We start from the raw sequence: 17,412 nt of genomic DNA, 5'->3' as shown, positions 1-17,412 counted from the left end.
TGCTTGTAACCATGAATTCCACAAAGTCATGCACTAGAGGAGAATCAGGATAAAGGCCAAGAAACCACTAAGTCCTCCTTAAGCCCTAAAAGTGTAGTCTGCAGTTCAAGTGGTGCCTACAGGCACTTTCCACTAAAGTAAGTAGCTTCCAGTGTCCCACCAGCATGACACTCATGAGTGAATGTGTACTGGATGGGACCTTTATATATGATCATCTAAGAGTGAGACGGGGAAATGACTTAGGAGTTTGTATTGCAGTTTATCCAGAAACAGAAATGTGAAGCCCCTTGCTAGCGTGATACTGGTTTAAAACGACAAGGTCTTACTGAGAAGGCACTGCTGCCTTTGGCTCAGGTCACTAAGAAGCAACCTGGAAGCCCTGTCCTGCTGAGCCTGGGTAGCTCCTCACAGGCTATATTGATAAGGCACACTGCTATGCATAGCAAAAAGCAGAGCAGGGAGGGATGGGACAGTGTTTGCATCCAGTCACCTTTGCTTTTCCAGCCCAAATGAGCATCTTCTCCATTTTTTTCTGGATCAGTGAGGATGACACTCAGGGAAAGTCCAGAACAAGGCCTGAATTTAGCATCACATGTCTTTGAGCTTCTCTGAGCACTCAGCCAACATCACTGTCACTGGGCTGGTTCAAAACAAAAAAAAGGTACCTACTGACATCTCTTCTCAGTCTCCTCTGTGAACTAACACAGCCTTTGACAAACAAAGCAAAAAAAAACCCCAACCCCCCGCCATTTTGTATGGCAGAGGTAGAACAAAAAAATAATATTCTTTCTCAGGAATCTGTTTCAAAGATGGACCCATTTCTGTATTCTCCTCTATACCCTTTCAAATTTAGTGAAAAGATATATGAAGGATTACATGAAGGCTAACCCTCGACATAAGAAAAGTATACTGCATTATTTGACAGCAAGGAAAAATTGCTTCCTGTCTGTGTAATATTGTCCTCATCATTAAAATAACCTGCTATATTATAGCGTTGCTCTGTAGCAAAACCACTTTCCATGTCTCTCAAGCTGTCTGTGTTAATAAAAAGCTTTCTAGTTGCCCTTGAAGTGTGGGATGTGAGCCTACTAACTACTCTGAAAAGAAATTCCTTCTTATAGTGTAATTCTCTGGTCTGTATAATCATACTTTTGGGTCCTACTTCTCAGCATTGAGCCAAAGGCTGGTTGAAGTGGAAGTATCAGGTGATGGTTCAACAGGAAGGTCTCAGTAAAACTCCTCTTGCTCTTTATATGGAATGCCAATGATGTTTTATCATCCCTCCTTGAGCTCTGAAAAGTCTGCAGAAAAACTCTGATGCTGAAGTTCAGTGTGGTGTTTATCACAGCTGTAACAGGGAGAAGAAACACTAGAAGCATCCAAAGGGAAAAAAGTAGACTACTCTCAATGTCAAAAGTGGTGGTGTATGCTCAATATCCAGGGTGACCTCATGTCACCAAATGGCATACAGTAACACCGAAGAGAAGAGACGCATCCTCCTTCTTCAGAGAGGAGGCCAAAAGGACCAGAGAATGAGGAGAGGTATGAATAAAGCTGGAAGCTGGCATCTTAAAACAGTGAAGGCCACACACGTCTGCAAAACCGTGTGTAGGTTCCACACCAGTAATGATAGTGTATTCAGGAACTGGAAGTAGAATAGCTGTTTCAGTGCGGTGCTGTCAGTGCTTACTACTTTAAAGATGATCTTTTATTAAATAGTGGTATTCTTTGAGGATGCTTCATGGCATGAGGTTGCAGGAGCTCAGTCAGTGGTGGGACAGGTGTTTCTGCGCTATGTTCATCATGCAGAGCAGACATACCATAAGAAGCGGTACACTTCCTACACTGACCAAAGAAGAAGTCTCAATGCGGGATACACAAGGTTCATTCTGCTGGTTGCTGCAGCTGCGTCCCTGCTCAGGGACCACTTGCTGTTTCTGTTGCTGCTCTAAATTTGCTATTCTACAAATACATCCACAGATACTGCCTGCAAGATGCTACTGTTTTAGAGCTGCTTGTATGGTGGCTAGCTATGGCTGAATTAATTTCACAGCCTTTTAAAAATTTATTTTTCAAGTGTTGTGTGATCCTTCTAAAATGTTATGGTAATCTGTTAAATAGCGCTGTACAGTTTGGACTCTGAACTTATTTTGCTAGATGCAATGGTTGTAAGTTTCCAATTAACTAAAAATTAAGCATTAACTGGAATACCTTAATTGAAAAAAATATGAAAACATTTTAATTAATTTTTACAATTAGAAATTAGTGAGTAAGTACTAGTAATAAGCTCCTATAAAGTTGTACCTTGACTTTCTTTCTAAACATTTGTAATGCCTGGGGCCTTTCTTAAATCACTCAAGCATGACAATTTCTTTCAGCCACATTAACTTTCTGTAGCAAGCGTTACTGAACTTGTTCAAGCATAATTTGCTTATGTTATGCCTTTTTGCTTACTCACATGACTAAAGTACTTTTCTCTCCACGCAGTGGCATTACTAAGTCCCTGGGTTACAGAGAAACATGCTAGGAATACAGATTATAGCTTTCATATTTTGTTTCTGTGGGCTGGGAGCTGCTATTGCTGCTACTGCATCGAATGAGTGGAAAGTCACTAGTCGAGCATCATCTGTTATCACTGCAACCTGGGTTTTCCAGGGTCTTTGGATGAACTGTGCCGGCAACGCGCTGGGCGCTTTTCACTGCAGACCTCACCTTACTATCTTCAAAGTAGAAGGTAAGTAAGTGTAATTTAACTGGAAGATATGGAGAGCTATGCGTATTGCAAGATGTGAGCCTGAGGAGAAAAAGATTATTTTGGCTTGTGCAAGAGATTATGATGAAAGCATTGTGATGAATATAAGTAAAGGATATTTTAGGCAGAATATCAGAAACAACTTTGTAGGCATGATATGTATTCCACGAAAGACAGTAAGCTCTACTCTGTGGTTGGTAATGTGCGATAAGTATAGCAGACAAAGTTCCAGTAAATACACTGTCAGTAACAAACTACTGTTAGCAGAGAGATGGACTAAACTGTCTTCCAGCTCTAATTTCCATGCAAAAATAAGCGTCCTGCATGCTGGATGGGGAGAGGAGGAAAGATAGCAAGGTCTGTGACAGCTGTCGGTACTCTTTTTAGTATCTAAGGAAATTAGATAGCAAAGAACCTCATCCACAAATACTGTGCAAATATTCATATCCTGGGAATTAAGTGCGCATGTATATACTTGCTGTATCACAGGCTAATATTTTAACTTGAAGACCAAAGGTGTGCTGTTTCACAATGTCCCTTTTAATGGAAAGTGTTGGATTTGGAAGCCATCTATCAGAGCATAAAAACAAACAGGGTCTTCTTGCCTTATATTGGGAATAGGTTTTCTCAGAGACAGGAATTAACTAAAAGTTTACTACACAATGTGTTTTCTGTTTTGCTCCATGTGTAAAGCAGTAAATGAAGAGGTTTGTTTTCTATTTGCTGTTAAGCCTCGAGGCAGCAGGCAAGATAGTGTTTTCAGTGAAACTGTGTGTAAGTACTCATGAGGGCAAGGGCAGAGGGACTGCTCTCTCCTGGATGTGGGCAGCACACGAGCAAGATGGAGTCAGGCTAGAGCAGGAAAAAATGGATTTAGGCTTTGGTATTTTAGGGAACCAGAAAAGAAATCCATGCTAGACAGAACCAGTCATCCAAAGCTTTCATGAGGCCAGAAAGAAGCACAATTCTAAGATATTAACAGCCAGTGGCTGAACAAGATATAAAATGTACTGTTGCACGGTTGTTACCATACTACATAAACAGGGTCATAGACACAGACACACACACCTTGCACACACGTGGAAACATGGAAACACAGGGATGTTACAGATCCATACCTTTTCTTGCCTGTCATGCCCCTGCCACATCAGACTGCGTGCTGGGACATACAGATTGACTCTTATACATACAGAGGACTTTGAGATATAACTCAGCATCATTTTTGTACACATTTTGTCATGCCCTGCTCCAGACCATCACAAATCGCACGTGAGGGATGTGAGTGGATAAGAATAGTTTTACTTCTTTTAAAGAATGCTGTTCATCAAAAATGGACTTAAATGCATCAAAACTCACACATATGCTTTAAAAGTGAATATTATATCTTTGCAAATGACTGTTTATGCATTATTTCTGCTGAGATTTAAAGAAAAAATCCAACAACAACTTCTCAGGCGCATATGATCAAATTTGTTTAAAGCAATGTAAAGTACTTCAGTAACTAGAAACTACCATTATTGCTATTATTAGTAGTACAAAAGCTGCTTTCAGAATAATCAGCTGTAATCCATTTGCCACTTTGTATTGTTATTATTATTTTGATCACTGGCAGATTGAAACTTGAATAAACAAAATATGCATCATTATGTGTGCATCCTTTAAATATATACTTAAACATCTGAGTAAGATTTTGCTTATTTGTTCTTTAGAGTAACACAGACAAGAAATTAACAACAAATGAAAGTCACACGCTCTTGTTAAAATAAGAGAGTAGCAAGCTGCTGTACTGACATTTAGGAAGTCTAATTTTAACCTGCCAGTGCATGCACCAGCAAAGGGTAATGTTACACGTAGCATAAACACTACTGGGAAAGAGTGAGGTATTTTGTTTGGAAAGCCTGCTAAACATAAACTCCTGGTAATCCAAGGAAAACAAGAGTTCAACAGGGAAAGAGCTTTGCACTCTCACTCCGCCCTACATTGTAAAACAATAAAACACTTGGATTAAAGTAGTAATGAACTCCTGTCTCTGTCCTCAGAGCTTCAATGTATCATCGTTATTGGCATACCGACAGCGGGGTGAGCTGGCAATATAACTTTCTTCTGCACGTTTATGATTTTATGGAATATATTTGCAATTTGTCCTTCAGCCAAAGAAACTCTGTTACACAAGCTCCTCACTTCATTCCTATCTATCCATCTTCAGGTTACCCCACAGAAAGTGTTAGCAGTAAATAACATAAGTCACTTCTACTCCAAAGCAGATTCATTTGATCATTAAAGTTTTGATTGCCCTTTTGGGAGGATTTTGCAGGAGAGGCTTCTACATAAGCTCTGTGAAGTTTTAAGATTTTCCTCTTATTTAAATCACAGTAAACAAAAAACAGACTCCAGAGGTCTTTCTTTGAGCAGGATTACCCTGCAGTCACAGGCAGTATGTAAGTATTTACCGGACCTGACTTTCAGCTAAAGGACTAGTTGTGCTGATAGGAGCATAGCCAAGGCAGTGAGAGCTCAGCTTCTGCAACCCAGCCCACCTACAGATCTTGGGGGGTTCATGTTTCTGGAAGTCTGGGTTAGCACGGTCACGCTGCTAACAGTATCCAAATTAGCTGGGCTGTTGCCAAACATACATGTACGTTCACAGGTACAGCCACAGTGTACTCCACTGCAGCGACTGAAGCATTCAGATGAAAGGTCCTGGAGGAGTACAACATCTTTACTGTAGCACTAGTAATAGTAATAGTGTTGTAGCTACAGTCATTTAAGGCAATGTTTGTGGAAGAAGCAGTATCTTTTATTAAATCAGCTGTTTTGGGAGAAGTATGCAACAAAGTCATTCATCAGATCTGACACAAATACAGCAAGCTTCAAGCTAAATATTATCTGGGAACATTGTCTCTTCTTTTAACTTTGTTATGATTATCAGTGCACCAGATATACTCATGGAAATTATATGATCAAAAGCAACGGACCATTACACATGGGCATAAACTCACAGAGTCAATAAATGTCAGAAATTAAAACTAACAGAGACACAATATTGTTTAACAAAACCACTAACCTCTGATTAACCTCTCAGTCCTTATCAGTAAGAAAGACCCACAAAGACCCTTCAAAAGATGAGCCTGGGAACTAAAGCTCCTGACTCCACTGGAGTCAGAGCTGTCACGGACTCCAGAAGGATACTGACTTTTTACGGCAGAGTTTCCACCCACCCTGTCTCCTGCTAACTCCTCAGTGCTCCACAGGCAGTAGCTACCTCTCTTCCCATTCCTCTCATGTTTATCATCCTGAATTCTTACATTCCCAGAATAATCCAGATTTGACAAGAACTAGCTTTTAGTTGTCTAGCACTGCTTAGACACTTTATTGAAGTATTTTGCTTTTGTTGATGCTCCAGAGAGCTGTTTTGTTCACATAAAATACAGAAGTATAACTAGCAAGATGGATTGTGCCAACATCCCTTTCCTATGACACTTCCCCAGTCTGTCAGGGCAGCTACTAGGCTTCTTCAATTAGGTCAGCATTTGGCATGCCTAGCCTACGGCGCTGTTTCATGACTCCTCTGCACTCTCTGGTTTTCCAAGCAATGTATTCAGGGAGGTGTACCAGAAAATAGGAGAAATGTCCTTCCTTGAACCTTTGCTTGTTTGAGCCTCTGATCTTCTGCTCGTGTCTCTTAGTCTTGCTAGTACCTGTTTTGGTGGAGCCGGGTGGGCAAGTAATGCTATCCTGATGGTAGCCAATATAGAAAGGGCAATGCCCAGGTGTTCTAGGTCACATTGGCAGACAGATCCAGAGCTGCTGTTTCACGAAGCTGCTACTGTAATGCAGCTAAGGGGTGGAAGGAAGCTGAAACAAGGCAACTACTATTGCAGCACCTGTACTCAGAACAGCCTGGCATAGTCAAACAACGTTTGAGTTCATTGGGGTGTGGAAAGCAACTCCAGCCATGCTTTGGGGTGACACTAGCAACTTTCCCAGAGGGCTCAACGTAGAGCAGGAAAGGACTGTCATGAGAGTTTGCCTCACTAGACAGAAACTTACTGCTAGGGAAAACACACTATCCATTTGATTGCTGCCAGTTCACAATGAGCCAGCCAGATATCTGCGTGGCAGCCAAGGCCAGGCTTCTCCTGAGCCTGTGAGAAGGGAACTCAGTGCTAAATCCCCCAGAGTCCAATGCCACTGCCCTGTACACATCCCTAGTGGGGTTACACGGGGGGCAGGCTGAGCGAGGGCTGGGGCCAGGGATTGCGCTCCTGCTCTCCGCTGCCTGCCAGATCCCCATGCCCTGCCTGTGCCCTGCCCATTGCCCGCTGCCTGCTCCCTGCCCGCTCTTCTTCCACTGCCTGCTGGCTGCCCGCTGCCCGGTCCCTGCCCGCTGCCTGCTGCCCTCTCCCTGCCCACTCCCTGCCCACTGCCTGCTCCCTGCCCTCTGCCCGCTCCCTGCCCGCTCCCTGCCCTCTGCCCGCTCCCTGGGCGTTGCTCTGTCCCCGCTCCCCGCCCGCTCCTCGCCCACTGCCCTCTCCCCGCTCCCTTCTCGCTCCCTGCGCGTTGCTCTGTCCCCGCTCCCTGCTCGCTCCCTGCCCGCTCCCTGCCTGCCGCCCGCGGGAGCGAGCGCGCTCCTCTCTCCATGGTGCTGCAGGCGCAGCCGCGGGGCCGCGCCGGTCGTGCCCGGGGGCGGGTGCCGCCCCGCCCGGGTAGGGGCAATAAGCCCCTTCTCGTCCTGTAAAGGCGGCGTACCTCGGCCCCGGCTTCCCCGGGGTGAGTGGCCCCAGGAGAGGAGCGGTTTAACTGCATGCAGAGCCATGGCAGAGCAGCAGCAGAGTGGCCTTCTGTGAGGTCGAAAGGGGAGAGGGCCACACGCTCAGCGCGAATGGCTGCGGCCATCAGCAGGAAGGGAGAAATCCATCGGGGAGGTTTCCTTCAGACTGACGGCCAGCCATGGAGAACTCTGCTGAGGGATACTCCAGGTAGTGAAAGGGACAGAGTCACAGGGGTCTGATACTGAGGTTAGAGGACAACGGTGTCGAAGAACTTCCCTGCTTTCCAATGAGTACAATATCCACTTGCCGATTTAGAAAAACAAAGTCAAAACAGCATTGGCAAAGTTGCATCAATATAAAAAGAAATATGTACTAGGAGCAAATTTGGGAATGGTGGCTGTGAGACATGACCAGAATTCCTCTCAGAGTTTTATGGCTTAATTCCAAAGTACTCTCCATTTCTCAGCAGGCAGAAGGGTCACTGTTGGGACTGATTGAAATGCTGATTCCAGCACCGGGACTTTTGTGTATGCAGAGAAATAAGGTGTTAAACCTTGGTAACAAAAGGTTCTCCCCCCTCACAGTTTGCCTCTCCATTGTAGCAAGCCTCTTTCCAAGCTCATGGCCTCCGTTCTGACATTAGATGACTAGGTCTGATCTCTGTTCAAACAAGATAGCCTGAAACACATGTTTGGTCCCTAGAGGAAGCTGGTAATGCACGAGAGGTCACGAGACATCATGACAATATACAGCAAATGTTTTTGGAATCTGTTGTGTTGTATATTATTGCCCACACTCTCCCCTCCATGCACCCCTAAGAGTGAAAAACAGATATGAAGTGAAGGAGGGGGCTAACTCCCAAGTATCCGAGAGATTTTCTCCCAGGGAGCTCCAGCAGGAGCTTTGCAGTAGATCCAGAGAAAAACCCAGGGCTTCTGTGGGGGTGGTAAGTTCCAGATGAAGCATCCAGAGCCCAGGAACCCCTCAATAGGCAGGACAACTCTGTGAAAGATGGATTTTTGGATTTCAGAGCTGAAACATAGGTTAGAGATTTTTAAGTGTTTCACAAGGAATCCTGCTGCCAAATCTTGTTTTCTCTTCAAGCTTTTTGTTTCCAAGATTTTAATCTATACATTCTGAAAATTCTTGACTCTCAACCACAATGAATCACTATTTACTGCTATTTCCTATGAAGACTGTCTGGCTCTGGCCAATTACTTGAACCAGAATAGTCCAGAGCTATGGGGCAGACTGGAAAGAGGTGTGCCTACGGGGGCATCTGCAGCCAGAAGGATACACAAAGGGAGTCCAAGAACTGCAGGACTAGACTACATGGGGCCAGCTGGGAAACACTGAGGGTGGAGGCTTTCACAGAGAGCTGCCAGTTTCGGAGTGGAAGCTGATGGCAGGTTACAAAGGACAGACTCTGATGCTGCTTTAAAATCTGCAGGATTCCAGGAAAACATAAGCCCTCCTTTTTAGCTCTTGTTTACACCTGGCAATTTGACAGCATTTCTGCAATCCTCTTTTTGTGCTAGAAGCCTTCTCTCTTCCCACCTCTGTACAAGGGCAGAGGTTACAGTGCTGAGATCTTTTTCACTTTTGTCCAGACCTGGACAAGAGTAATGTTGCTTGTGCTTCTCTTGAGTCATCCTTACAGATTTTTGTCTGGTGGACAGTCCGCCAGAGGTGGTTTTCATTTGAAGAAAATTAGTAGGGAAATCTGGAAGGTGCAAAATGCTGCTATTTGCTAGCATGATTCCCATGCAGCTGGTGCAAGGATGAGAATGCGAAGCTTGTTATTGGGGCATTAATAACAAAGCTCTTTCATCTTCTCATACTCACGCCAGGATAGATTGTTATCTCTGCTTTGCTTTTAGCTTTCTTTGATTACTCCTACATAGCAGCAGAGAGTGTACTGCAAAATGAATAGGACTCGGCAGTAATTGGTATGCAGCCAATGTCTTAAAATACCTCTGTTCAAACAGGTTTTGTACCCTGGTCTGCCTTGTGAGCACTGAGGTGGGTGAGGGGAGCTTCCCTGTAGTGTGTGCTAAGGAGCCTAAGGCCAATGTACCTCTTCTAATCTTTTTAGCAGTCACGCTACAACCAGAGCTTCATTCAAAGTTACAGAGATACAATCCATTTCATTTTTACAAGTCCCTGCAGCAGGAGGGGAAAGGAGACCTGGCAAAAACAGCCATGGTAGGTGAATGGGTGAGAGAAGGAGACTGAAGTACAAATCATTAAAGTTGATGATTTTGGAATTCACACTGCTGAGATTTAAGATTTTAAATCTTTAACCTTCCGGCACATATGACATTTTCAGGGAGTGCTTCAAGGGGGAGAAGAGAGACTGAGCAGCAGATAGCTTGGGAAAGGGTATGGAGGAATGAGTGTGGGCAATGGTCATGAGATGAGAAATTACAGAGAAAAAAATATATGTACATAAAAATCTCTGCTGTGGATATCATATGGAGTTGACTGGGCAAGTGTGAGTTAAGTGACAATTTGGTGGAAAAAACAAATCACTACACTGACAATAGGGGTATTAAATCCCTCAATGCAGGTGTTATTCTATATCTCATGGTACTTACACATAGTTTCCCAATGTCAAGCAAGATGCCAGATGAGCGCAGCCATTATAATAGAGCTGTGCACATGGGATTCTTCTCCATATCCCACAGACATCAAGTCCTACAGTGTCTGGTTATCCTTAAAAAGCCTTCCCTGGAGAAGGTGCCACCAGACTCTCTCGTGGTTTAGAGGCTGATCGATGTACCTTCTTGTGTGTTTCACTGATTCAAATGAAATCAAATGCTTGGAGCAGAGGTGTTACCAGGCGTGTTACTGAGGGCTTCAGATTCCCACTTTTTCAGGGCACTTATTCCTTGACTCAGTCCTGGTGCCAGTACTGTGAGGGACCATTGACTGTGCCCAGCAGATGCCTGCAATCCACTTAATCTTCCCTCTACAGACTGGACATTGAAGCCCAGGGCTCTTGCATGGCTTTTCTCTCCACAGATGCATTTCCTAACACAGGAGAGAGCACATCGGCTCAGATGGCTGTGCCTTAAAGGAGGCCTTTGTTATGTGCAAGGGCACTTTCATTTCCCACTCCATGCCTCTCAGTCCGTGGCCTCGTTTGCCCAGTACAGCCATGCAGCAGCTCATGGACCTGCTGACCAAATGATTTTAGCATGGGGGTGAGCAGCCAGGGGTGCAGGAGGTGAGGCAGAGGACTGGAAGTTGGGCAGCTGAGAAGAGTCCCAAGGTGAACGTATGAGATGGACAGGCCTGGCAGTGGGGTACCTTGAAGTGAAGAAGCAGCACCTCCCTTTTGATGATATTCAGGATTTAATAATGGTTTTGGGTCATTAAAATCTTCCTGGATTTTATTACTTTTCTTTTTTTTAAAACACACATATATTCAAAACAAAATTCAAGTAACAAAGCCAAGCATTCAAACCTTCATTAGTTTCACTGTTAATAATAAACCAGCAAAGTCTTTCTGTTCCAAGGGATGCTTTCTGTTGGAGACAAATGAACGGAAAGGTATGAAACCAGGGTCAAAGGAAACAGAACAAGAGATGTTAAAAAAAGTCACTTGATGAGGTGGCACAGATAACCAACAACACTGAGCAGACATCTACCAGAACCTGTTAGCGTAGACCCTACGAACTGTCATTTAGCTAGCTGAGGTCACTCAAGAACAAGGATGGTGGCTAAATAGAATGGACCCATAGAACAAGATGTCCTGATACCTACTTCATGCCAGGTGCAGGACTGGCAGGGGATGAGCAAATGCGCTGGCCTGGAGAGAAAGCTGGAAAGCCAGATTCTTGTTCTGCCCTCACAGTGACTTTTTATGGGATGCTGGGAGACACTGCTGCCTGTCCAAATATTTAAAAATCTACAACTTAAACATTTATGGTCTTAATTCAGCAAAGCACATATTGAAATTCAGGCATGTGCAAAGTCTCCCGAGAACATTTTCTTCATCTTTCACCTTAAATACCTTGTACTGGTCACCCAGACATTTGCCCTTTAAATGTCTAAAAAAGGATCTGAAACAGCTAAAAAGCAGACGCATTGAAGACTTCTAAAGACCGTACCCAACAGCCTACTGATGTGATCATTTTACAGTTATGTTTCTTTTTTACTGTATTAACTTTTCTAAAGAAAAAGTATGTTAGTCTGGAGGTAGTTAACCAAGCTGTAGCAAAACACATCCTCAGGATTAACCTGCTTAAAGATAGAATTTTTAAATTCCACATCGTGAGCTAAGATTTACGTTGTACTATTGAACAGTTTTCAAAAATCGAGACTTCCATGCGGTAGATTTTAATACTGTACACCATCAACTGCATATGTCATTAACCTTATTTTATAAGATTATTTTAGATTAGACTCCAAAATTTCTCTTCTAGCCCTCCATTTTCCCAAAGGTTAATTGCACAGACTCTACTGGTGTTTGAAAAAAATACAATTACATAACCTGACAGTCAAAATGAGAAGCAAAACTGAATAGTTGAAGATTCTCATGAATTTGCTTTCATAATAATATATACTGGTTTTCTACCAGGTCCATTCTACCAATTTTTATACTTGCTATTATTTTTGTATCCAGCTAAGATGTGAGGCTACTCTTCTGCAGACACCAGTCAGACACAAAGATGTGTCCCGAGCTTATACTCTCTTACACAGTAAATGCATTCAAGGTAATGCACACTGATTCATATTTGCAAAGGAAATGAGAGCTCAGAACTTCTAAATTTCCACTGCAGATGGAAATCCGCCAAAATCTGTTATTTGGAGACTGCCTTTTCCTTCTTCACAAATGAATTTCTAAACAATAACACAGAATGTCACATAAAAGCCTTTCTATTGATATTTCATCCTGTAAGCAGCAAAAGCAGAAACCAAACCCCAGCCACTAAGAAACAGTGAAAGTGACTCACTAACCGTATCTCAGTACAAAGTTTAATTGGGCGACCAGGAGAAAAGGACTCTCGGGAGGTATAAACAGCTTCTTCACTGCAAGCCCACCACAAGCCCAAGCTGCTGCCCCAGGCTGGCATCCCATTCCAAGCAAGCATCACACCATATGCTGGGCCCTGAGTCAGCCACCTTTTGTTAATAACAGAAGGAGTTATCTCACAAAGTGGGGAAAGAGGTAATTTAATTAACTAAATAATCATTAATAGCATCTGGCTTTTCCATAGCATATTTTTAATGGAAATGTTCCACCTTACAAAACAGGTGATACCATTATATTCCAGCAAAACCAATGCAATAGACAATTTTAGTTGAATTTACACCACCTTTCGACATCTTCATGCTTCAAGTAGTTTCGCTTTGCTCAGAGGCTGTTACAAACCCTCCAATATTGTGATTATTTAATGTTTTCTCTAGAAGTACAGTGCTTTGCATTTAATCTTCACAGAAATTCAGCATTTTAAAGTGTCAGTAATTCTTGTGCCTCTGTGTGCAGCAAGGCTCAGGTTCCCTTCCAGCAGACCTATTTCCCTGGCTTGGTGGAGGGTTTTTAACCCTCATGAGTGCATTCCCATTCAGATCAAAGCTCCCTGAAGAGACGTCTTTTCAGTGCAAAAGCCAGAGCTCCTTCAGCTTTCCTGATGAGCTGGGTCTCATCTTGCTAGGCTACAAAATCTCCACATCAGCTGCACCGATGAGGTGGGATTTTTTGAAATCCCAAAGTGATGTGACCTGACCAAAAAGCCCCACCAGCTGAGAAGTCACCCAGTCAAAGCCCTGGACCTCGACTTTTAAAACCAGGGCACCCATCACAGACAGGGACAGGATATGAGTAGAAGGCAGAAAATTTGTTTTCCTCCCTGGCAGGGTTTTGGGTCTATTCCTGCTGAGTCAGAAAGACTCGCTGCCATCCCAGCCAGCTGACAGCAGCCAGGGCTTCTCGCCCCACAGTCCCAGAGGCTGAGCAAGCACTGCGGGCTGGCACTGCTCACTGAGCTCTACTAGGGAGGTCACTGCCCATGGCACTGCAAACACCAGCACTTCCCCACAGCATGGCCCTCCTGCACATCTCTTGCCAACCCCACGACCTTCATCTTCTTTGCTTTTCTCCCTCAGCCCTTTTCTCCCAAGGGCGTCTCCAGCTGAGACCACCACAGGGCTCCTCTTGTGTTTCCGGCCAACACTGGAGTCCGACAGCACAGGCTGCAGAGAGACCATCACGTTACCGCTCTCTCTGTGTAGGTGTTTGAATGTGTACATCCTTCTAGGAGGTGCAGGGAGCTCAGCTGAGGTAGAAGGTAGGGTAGTCAAAGGCAAAGAAATAATCTACAGCTGGAAATGTGTGTCCCTGAGGGAGCAGGAGGCCACATATGGTAGAGCCACCTTCCACTAAAGCAAATGAGATGCAGCATGGCTGGAGAGGGTGAGGTTCAGTGCAGGGGTGTAGCAGGGAGCGAAGGGGTTGTGCTTCTCCAGCTCTGTGCATCTCGGCCACTTTCCAGACTGTGGTACAGGGCTCACTGTCAGAGGGTCAATGGCCATCTGGGTCTCTGTGGCTAGGACATCTTGCACCGCCATAGCCACACTTTGGCCTGGGCTTCACTGGGGGTGGAGACAGCCCCAACCCATGGCTCAGCTAACTTCCGAGTGGTAAAGCTCCCCTGCCCTGGCTGGTGGTGGTGGTCCCTCTCGAGGGGCTGTGTTTGGCACAGCTAGGGAGAGAGGCAAGAGGAGAGACAGGCAGCCAAAGCCAGCATTCCTCCCTGCAGGCAGCAGTTACCATCTGCAGACAAACTCCTGTCTGGACACGCGGCACAGGGGTGAGGTGGGCTGCGAGGGGGATGATGGTGTGGGGTGGTCAGTCCTTCCCCTCCCTCCCCTCAGCACGCACGGAGCAGAGTGCTGTGTATGTTAACAGGAACAATCATAAACATTTCCAGGCAAGGTACTTAACACAAGTCTGTTTGCCAAATGGCTTCACTACCTTCTTTGGTTAAGGTTAAGAGAAATGTTGTTACTCAAAGGAGAAAACAAGTGGGGGTGTTTTCCCCCCTCACCCTTCCTGTCTGCAAATCCAGGCATCTCTGGTCTGCAGTTCCTTATAAACAAAAGAAGGAGCTTTTGTGGAGCCTGTTGATAAGAGATACTCCACACCACCCCACATCCCACAGATTTTTATTATTATTTTTATGTTTGCAAAATAATATGCAAATGTTTGAGCGCTACCTAAGGTCACTCGCTAGTTGTGCTGCAGTGTGGTGATTGCTCCAATTATTGCAGAGACCTAAGGGCAAGCCCAGGGCAGAGTAAGGCACGACTGGTTGTCTGGGCCAGCTGATAGGATGTGCACTCGATCAGCAAGAGCTAAGTGTGCAAGACTCAGATATGCCCCAGTGAAAGGAGAGTCAGGGAGATAAGAATGGCTTTCTCTTGCACTCCTCTTTCTGGGAACAGTTTGCAAGGAGACAACACACTTGCAGACGAGGAAAGCGAGTCTGGTGTACGACAGCTGGGGCATGGGGCAGGGAGAGAGCTCTTGACAAAACACATAGGCCACAGCCACACAAAATACATCAGACAGCTTGACAGAAGCAGGTCATTAGGAAAGCAGAAAGTGAGCTTGTGAGGTGCAAGGCTCTGCCTTAACCTGGTGGTGACAATTCGGCCACCGCTTTCAGTACAAGATGGACCGGGCCCAAGTTCTCCGCAATCTCAGCGATGGCTAACCGCTAAACTGGGAAAAATTAGATCATTTCCACAAACTTCTAGCATTTTAATCAAAAGAATGAGTGGGAGCTCTTGTTTGAGGAATCTGAGTGCTTTCAACCACCTGTTCTTCACAATTTTACCACCTTAGATCATTTCAGATAAAAATCTGTGTCCAGCAACAGAGTTCCATGTTGTGCCCGCTTGCTCACACAGCCTTGCAGCAAGATGGTTATAGTTCATAATACTGAAGGGAAAGCACCACTGAACAAGGGAGAGGAACTAGGAAGCAAAGGAATGTATTTTAGGTGTGCAAGACTCCTGAGTAGCTCTTTAAAAGAAGAAGGAATGATGAGGAAAAGTCTGTTTCCAAACAAGACTCATTTCTATTATGCATGAGTCATACAAAGTGATTTATAGAGCCAGAGATTTTTTCACTGGCACTGGTTACTTTTCTCAGTAAGTGAAAGAAATAACATTACTTCAGGGTCTGAAGTTCACTGGGTTACATCTGCTTTCACTTAATTCTACCAACAGCAATATTTTCTAAAAGGATTTATTGCTTTTTTTTCCTTTTTCTCTCAACATCTTTGCAGCCTTACTGTCTCTTTCATGCCACTAGCAGAGACAGGATCATAAATTAGTTCAGTGCTATGTCTGACCTGGTACTGTTGCCCAAGTAATGTTAAGTTTTTATAATCTTTCCCCTCCTTTGCCTCAAAATATTTACCTTCTCCTTTCTAAATAGCTTACTGGAAACTCAACAGAGAAAAACGCCCACAAGCTTCTGGTCAGCTCTCAGGTCTGTGTAGATGGACCAGCAGGGATCAATCCAGTCTCCAGTATCCTCTCAGTTGGGATCAGACAATGCATGACATATAGATTATACTGTGTTGCAAAAAAAAAAAAGCAAGTCTTTATAAAGCGTAGCTTGTCTGTGAGATGTGAGATGGCTTCTGCTTGGCCCAAGCAAAGCCTCTGCTGCAGTACTGTGTCCAGTTTGGGTACTACACTCGAAGCAAGATGCAGAGCACTTGGAAAGAGCACACGTATAAAAGAGCAACTAGAATCCCTCAAGTTTACGAAACATGACCTATGAGGAAAGACTGGAAGAGTTAAGACTGTTTAGTCTAAAGAAGAGTAGACTAACTGTAGGCACAAAAATAGACTTCAAATACGTAAAAAGTGGCTGCAAACAAGAAGAGCATAATCAGTTCCCCATGTCCAGCAGCAACACCACAGGAAATGGTGAGCCTGGATTACCACAAAGACTATTAGCAGTTTTAGCACTCTACCCTAAAAGCAACTGTCCTTTTTTGTCCATCTACGGGCAGCCTACCTCTAACCCTTAGCTTAATTTTGTTACTCTGTGGTGGTTTTACTCTGTAATTACCTGAATCAGCTCAGCCTTATACTCTGTGGTCAATTCTAGCTGCCAGAAGTGAAATGTGCCCCCTGAAGACCTCGCCTCTTCTCTCTCTGACTCGCCCTTGCAGCCTGCTTATGTGGAAAACTTTAATTCAGAAAATATAATTTATAAAGTATCTAAGGTCCACTGGTTAGTAGCCTTTGGTCTATGAAAGTCTTTTAGTGGACTTCTGGTCTGCAAAGGCTGGTTGGTATTAAATCCTTTTGTGCTTTTTTTATATGCATTTCCTACTTTTTGTCTGAATTGGAGTGGGCGTTTTGCTCTGTGCTTGCAGAACATGTAGCTCCGTGTAACTCATTTGATGCCCGTGTTTTGGCCTAGATGATATGGCTGAGAGATCTACAGCCCTGAGCAAAGGCAGCACATCCACATTCATCCCATTTCACTTCTCTGTGCTATTTTCACTGCCAAATAATATTCTCCTAACATATCTGAAACAGCCCAAAATGGAGGAGGTGGGGAGACAGTATAGGCCAAAATGCATGAAGCACTCAGGCAGTATGTTACCTTCCTTGTGTCAAATATAAACAGCATTCAGACTGGAATCTGAACAAAAACCATCCAGTTAATGGTCAGCTCAAGGAAGAGTCAAGCGAGGCTGGCAGGGAGAGGCAATGCTTTGAATAAGCTTCACATCCTCTGTAACAGCCGAGATTTGCCATGAGATTGCAATCTTGTGTACAGAACAGAGTCACACATTAGTAATCTTGAATGGTGTGGGTCCCATAGTTCTTTCTTCCTACCTAGGAGATGTT

At 44.3% G+C, this 17,412-nt stretch overlaps 1 protein-coding gene across 1 annotated transcript in view; it reads left to right on the top strand.

Moving 5' to 3' along the window:
- Window positions 1-2,664: 2,664 nt before the first annotated feature.
- The window catches only part of CLDN10 (claudin 10), a 62,671-nt gene continuing 47,923 nt past the window's right edge, over window positions 2,665-17,412 (top strand). Inside the window, exon 1 of the mRNA XM_068395279.1 lies at window positions 2,665-2,734. Within this exon, the coding sequence (XP_068251380.1) occupies window positions 2,665-2,734 (70 nt within the window). The remainder of the gene's footprint in view (window positions 2,735-17,412) is intronic.

This window comes from Nyctibius grandis, chromosome 2 (genome assembly GCF_013368605.1).
Source record: "Nyctibius grandis isolate bNycGra1 chromosome 2, bNycGra1.pri, whole genome shotgun sequence".
NCBI classification, from domain to species: Eukaryota; Metazoa; Chordata; class Aves; order Nyctibiiformes; family Nyctibiidae; genus Nyctibius; species Nyctibius grandis.
Note: the sequence above shows the minus strand (reverse complement) of the source record. Positions and strands in the feature narration are given on the sequence as shown.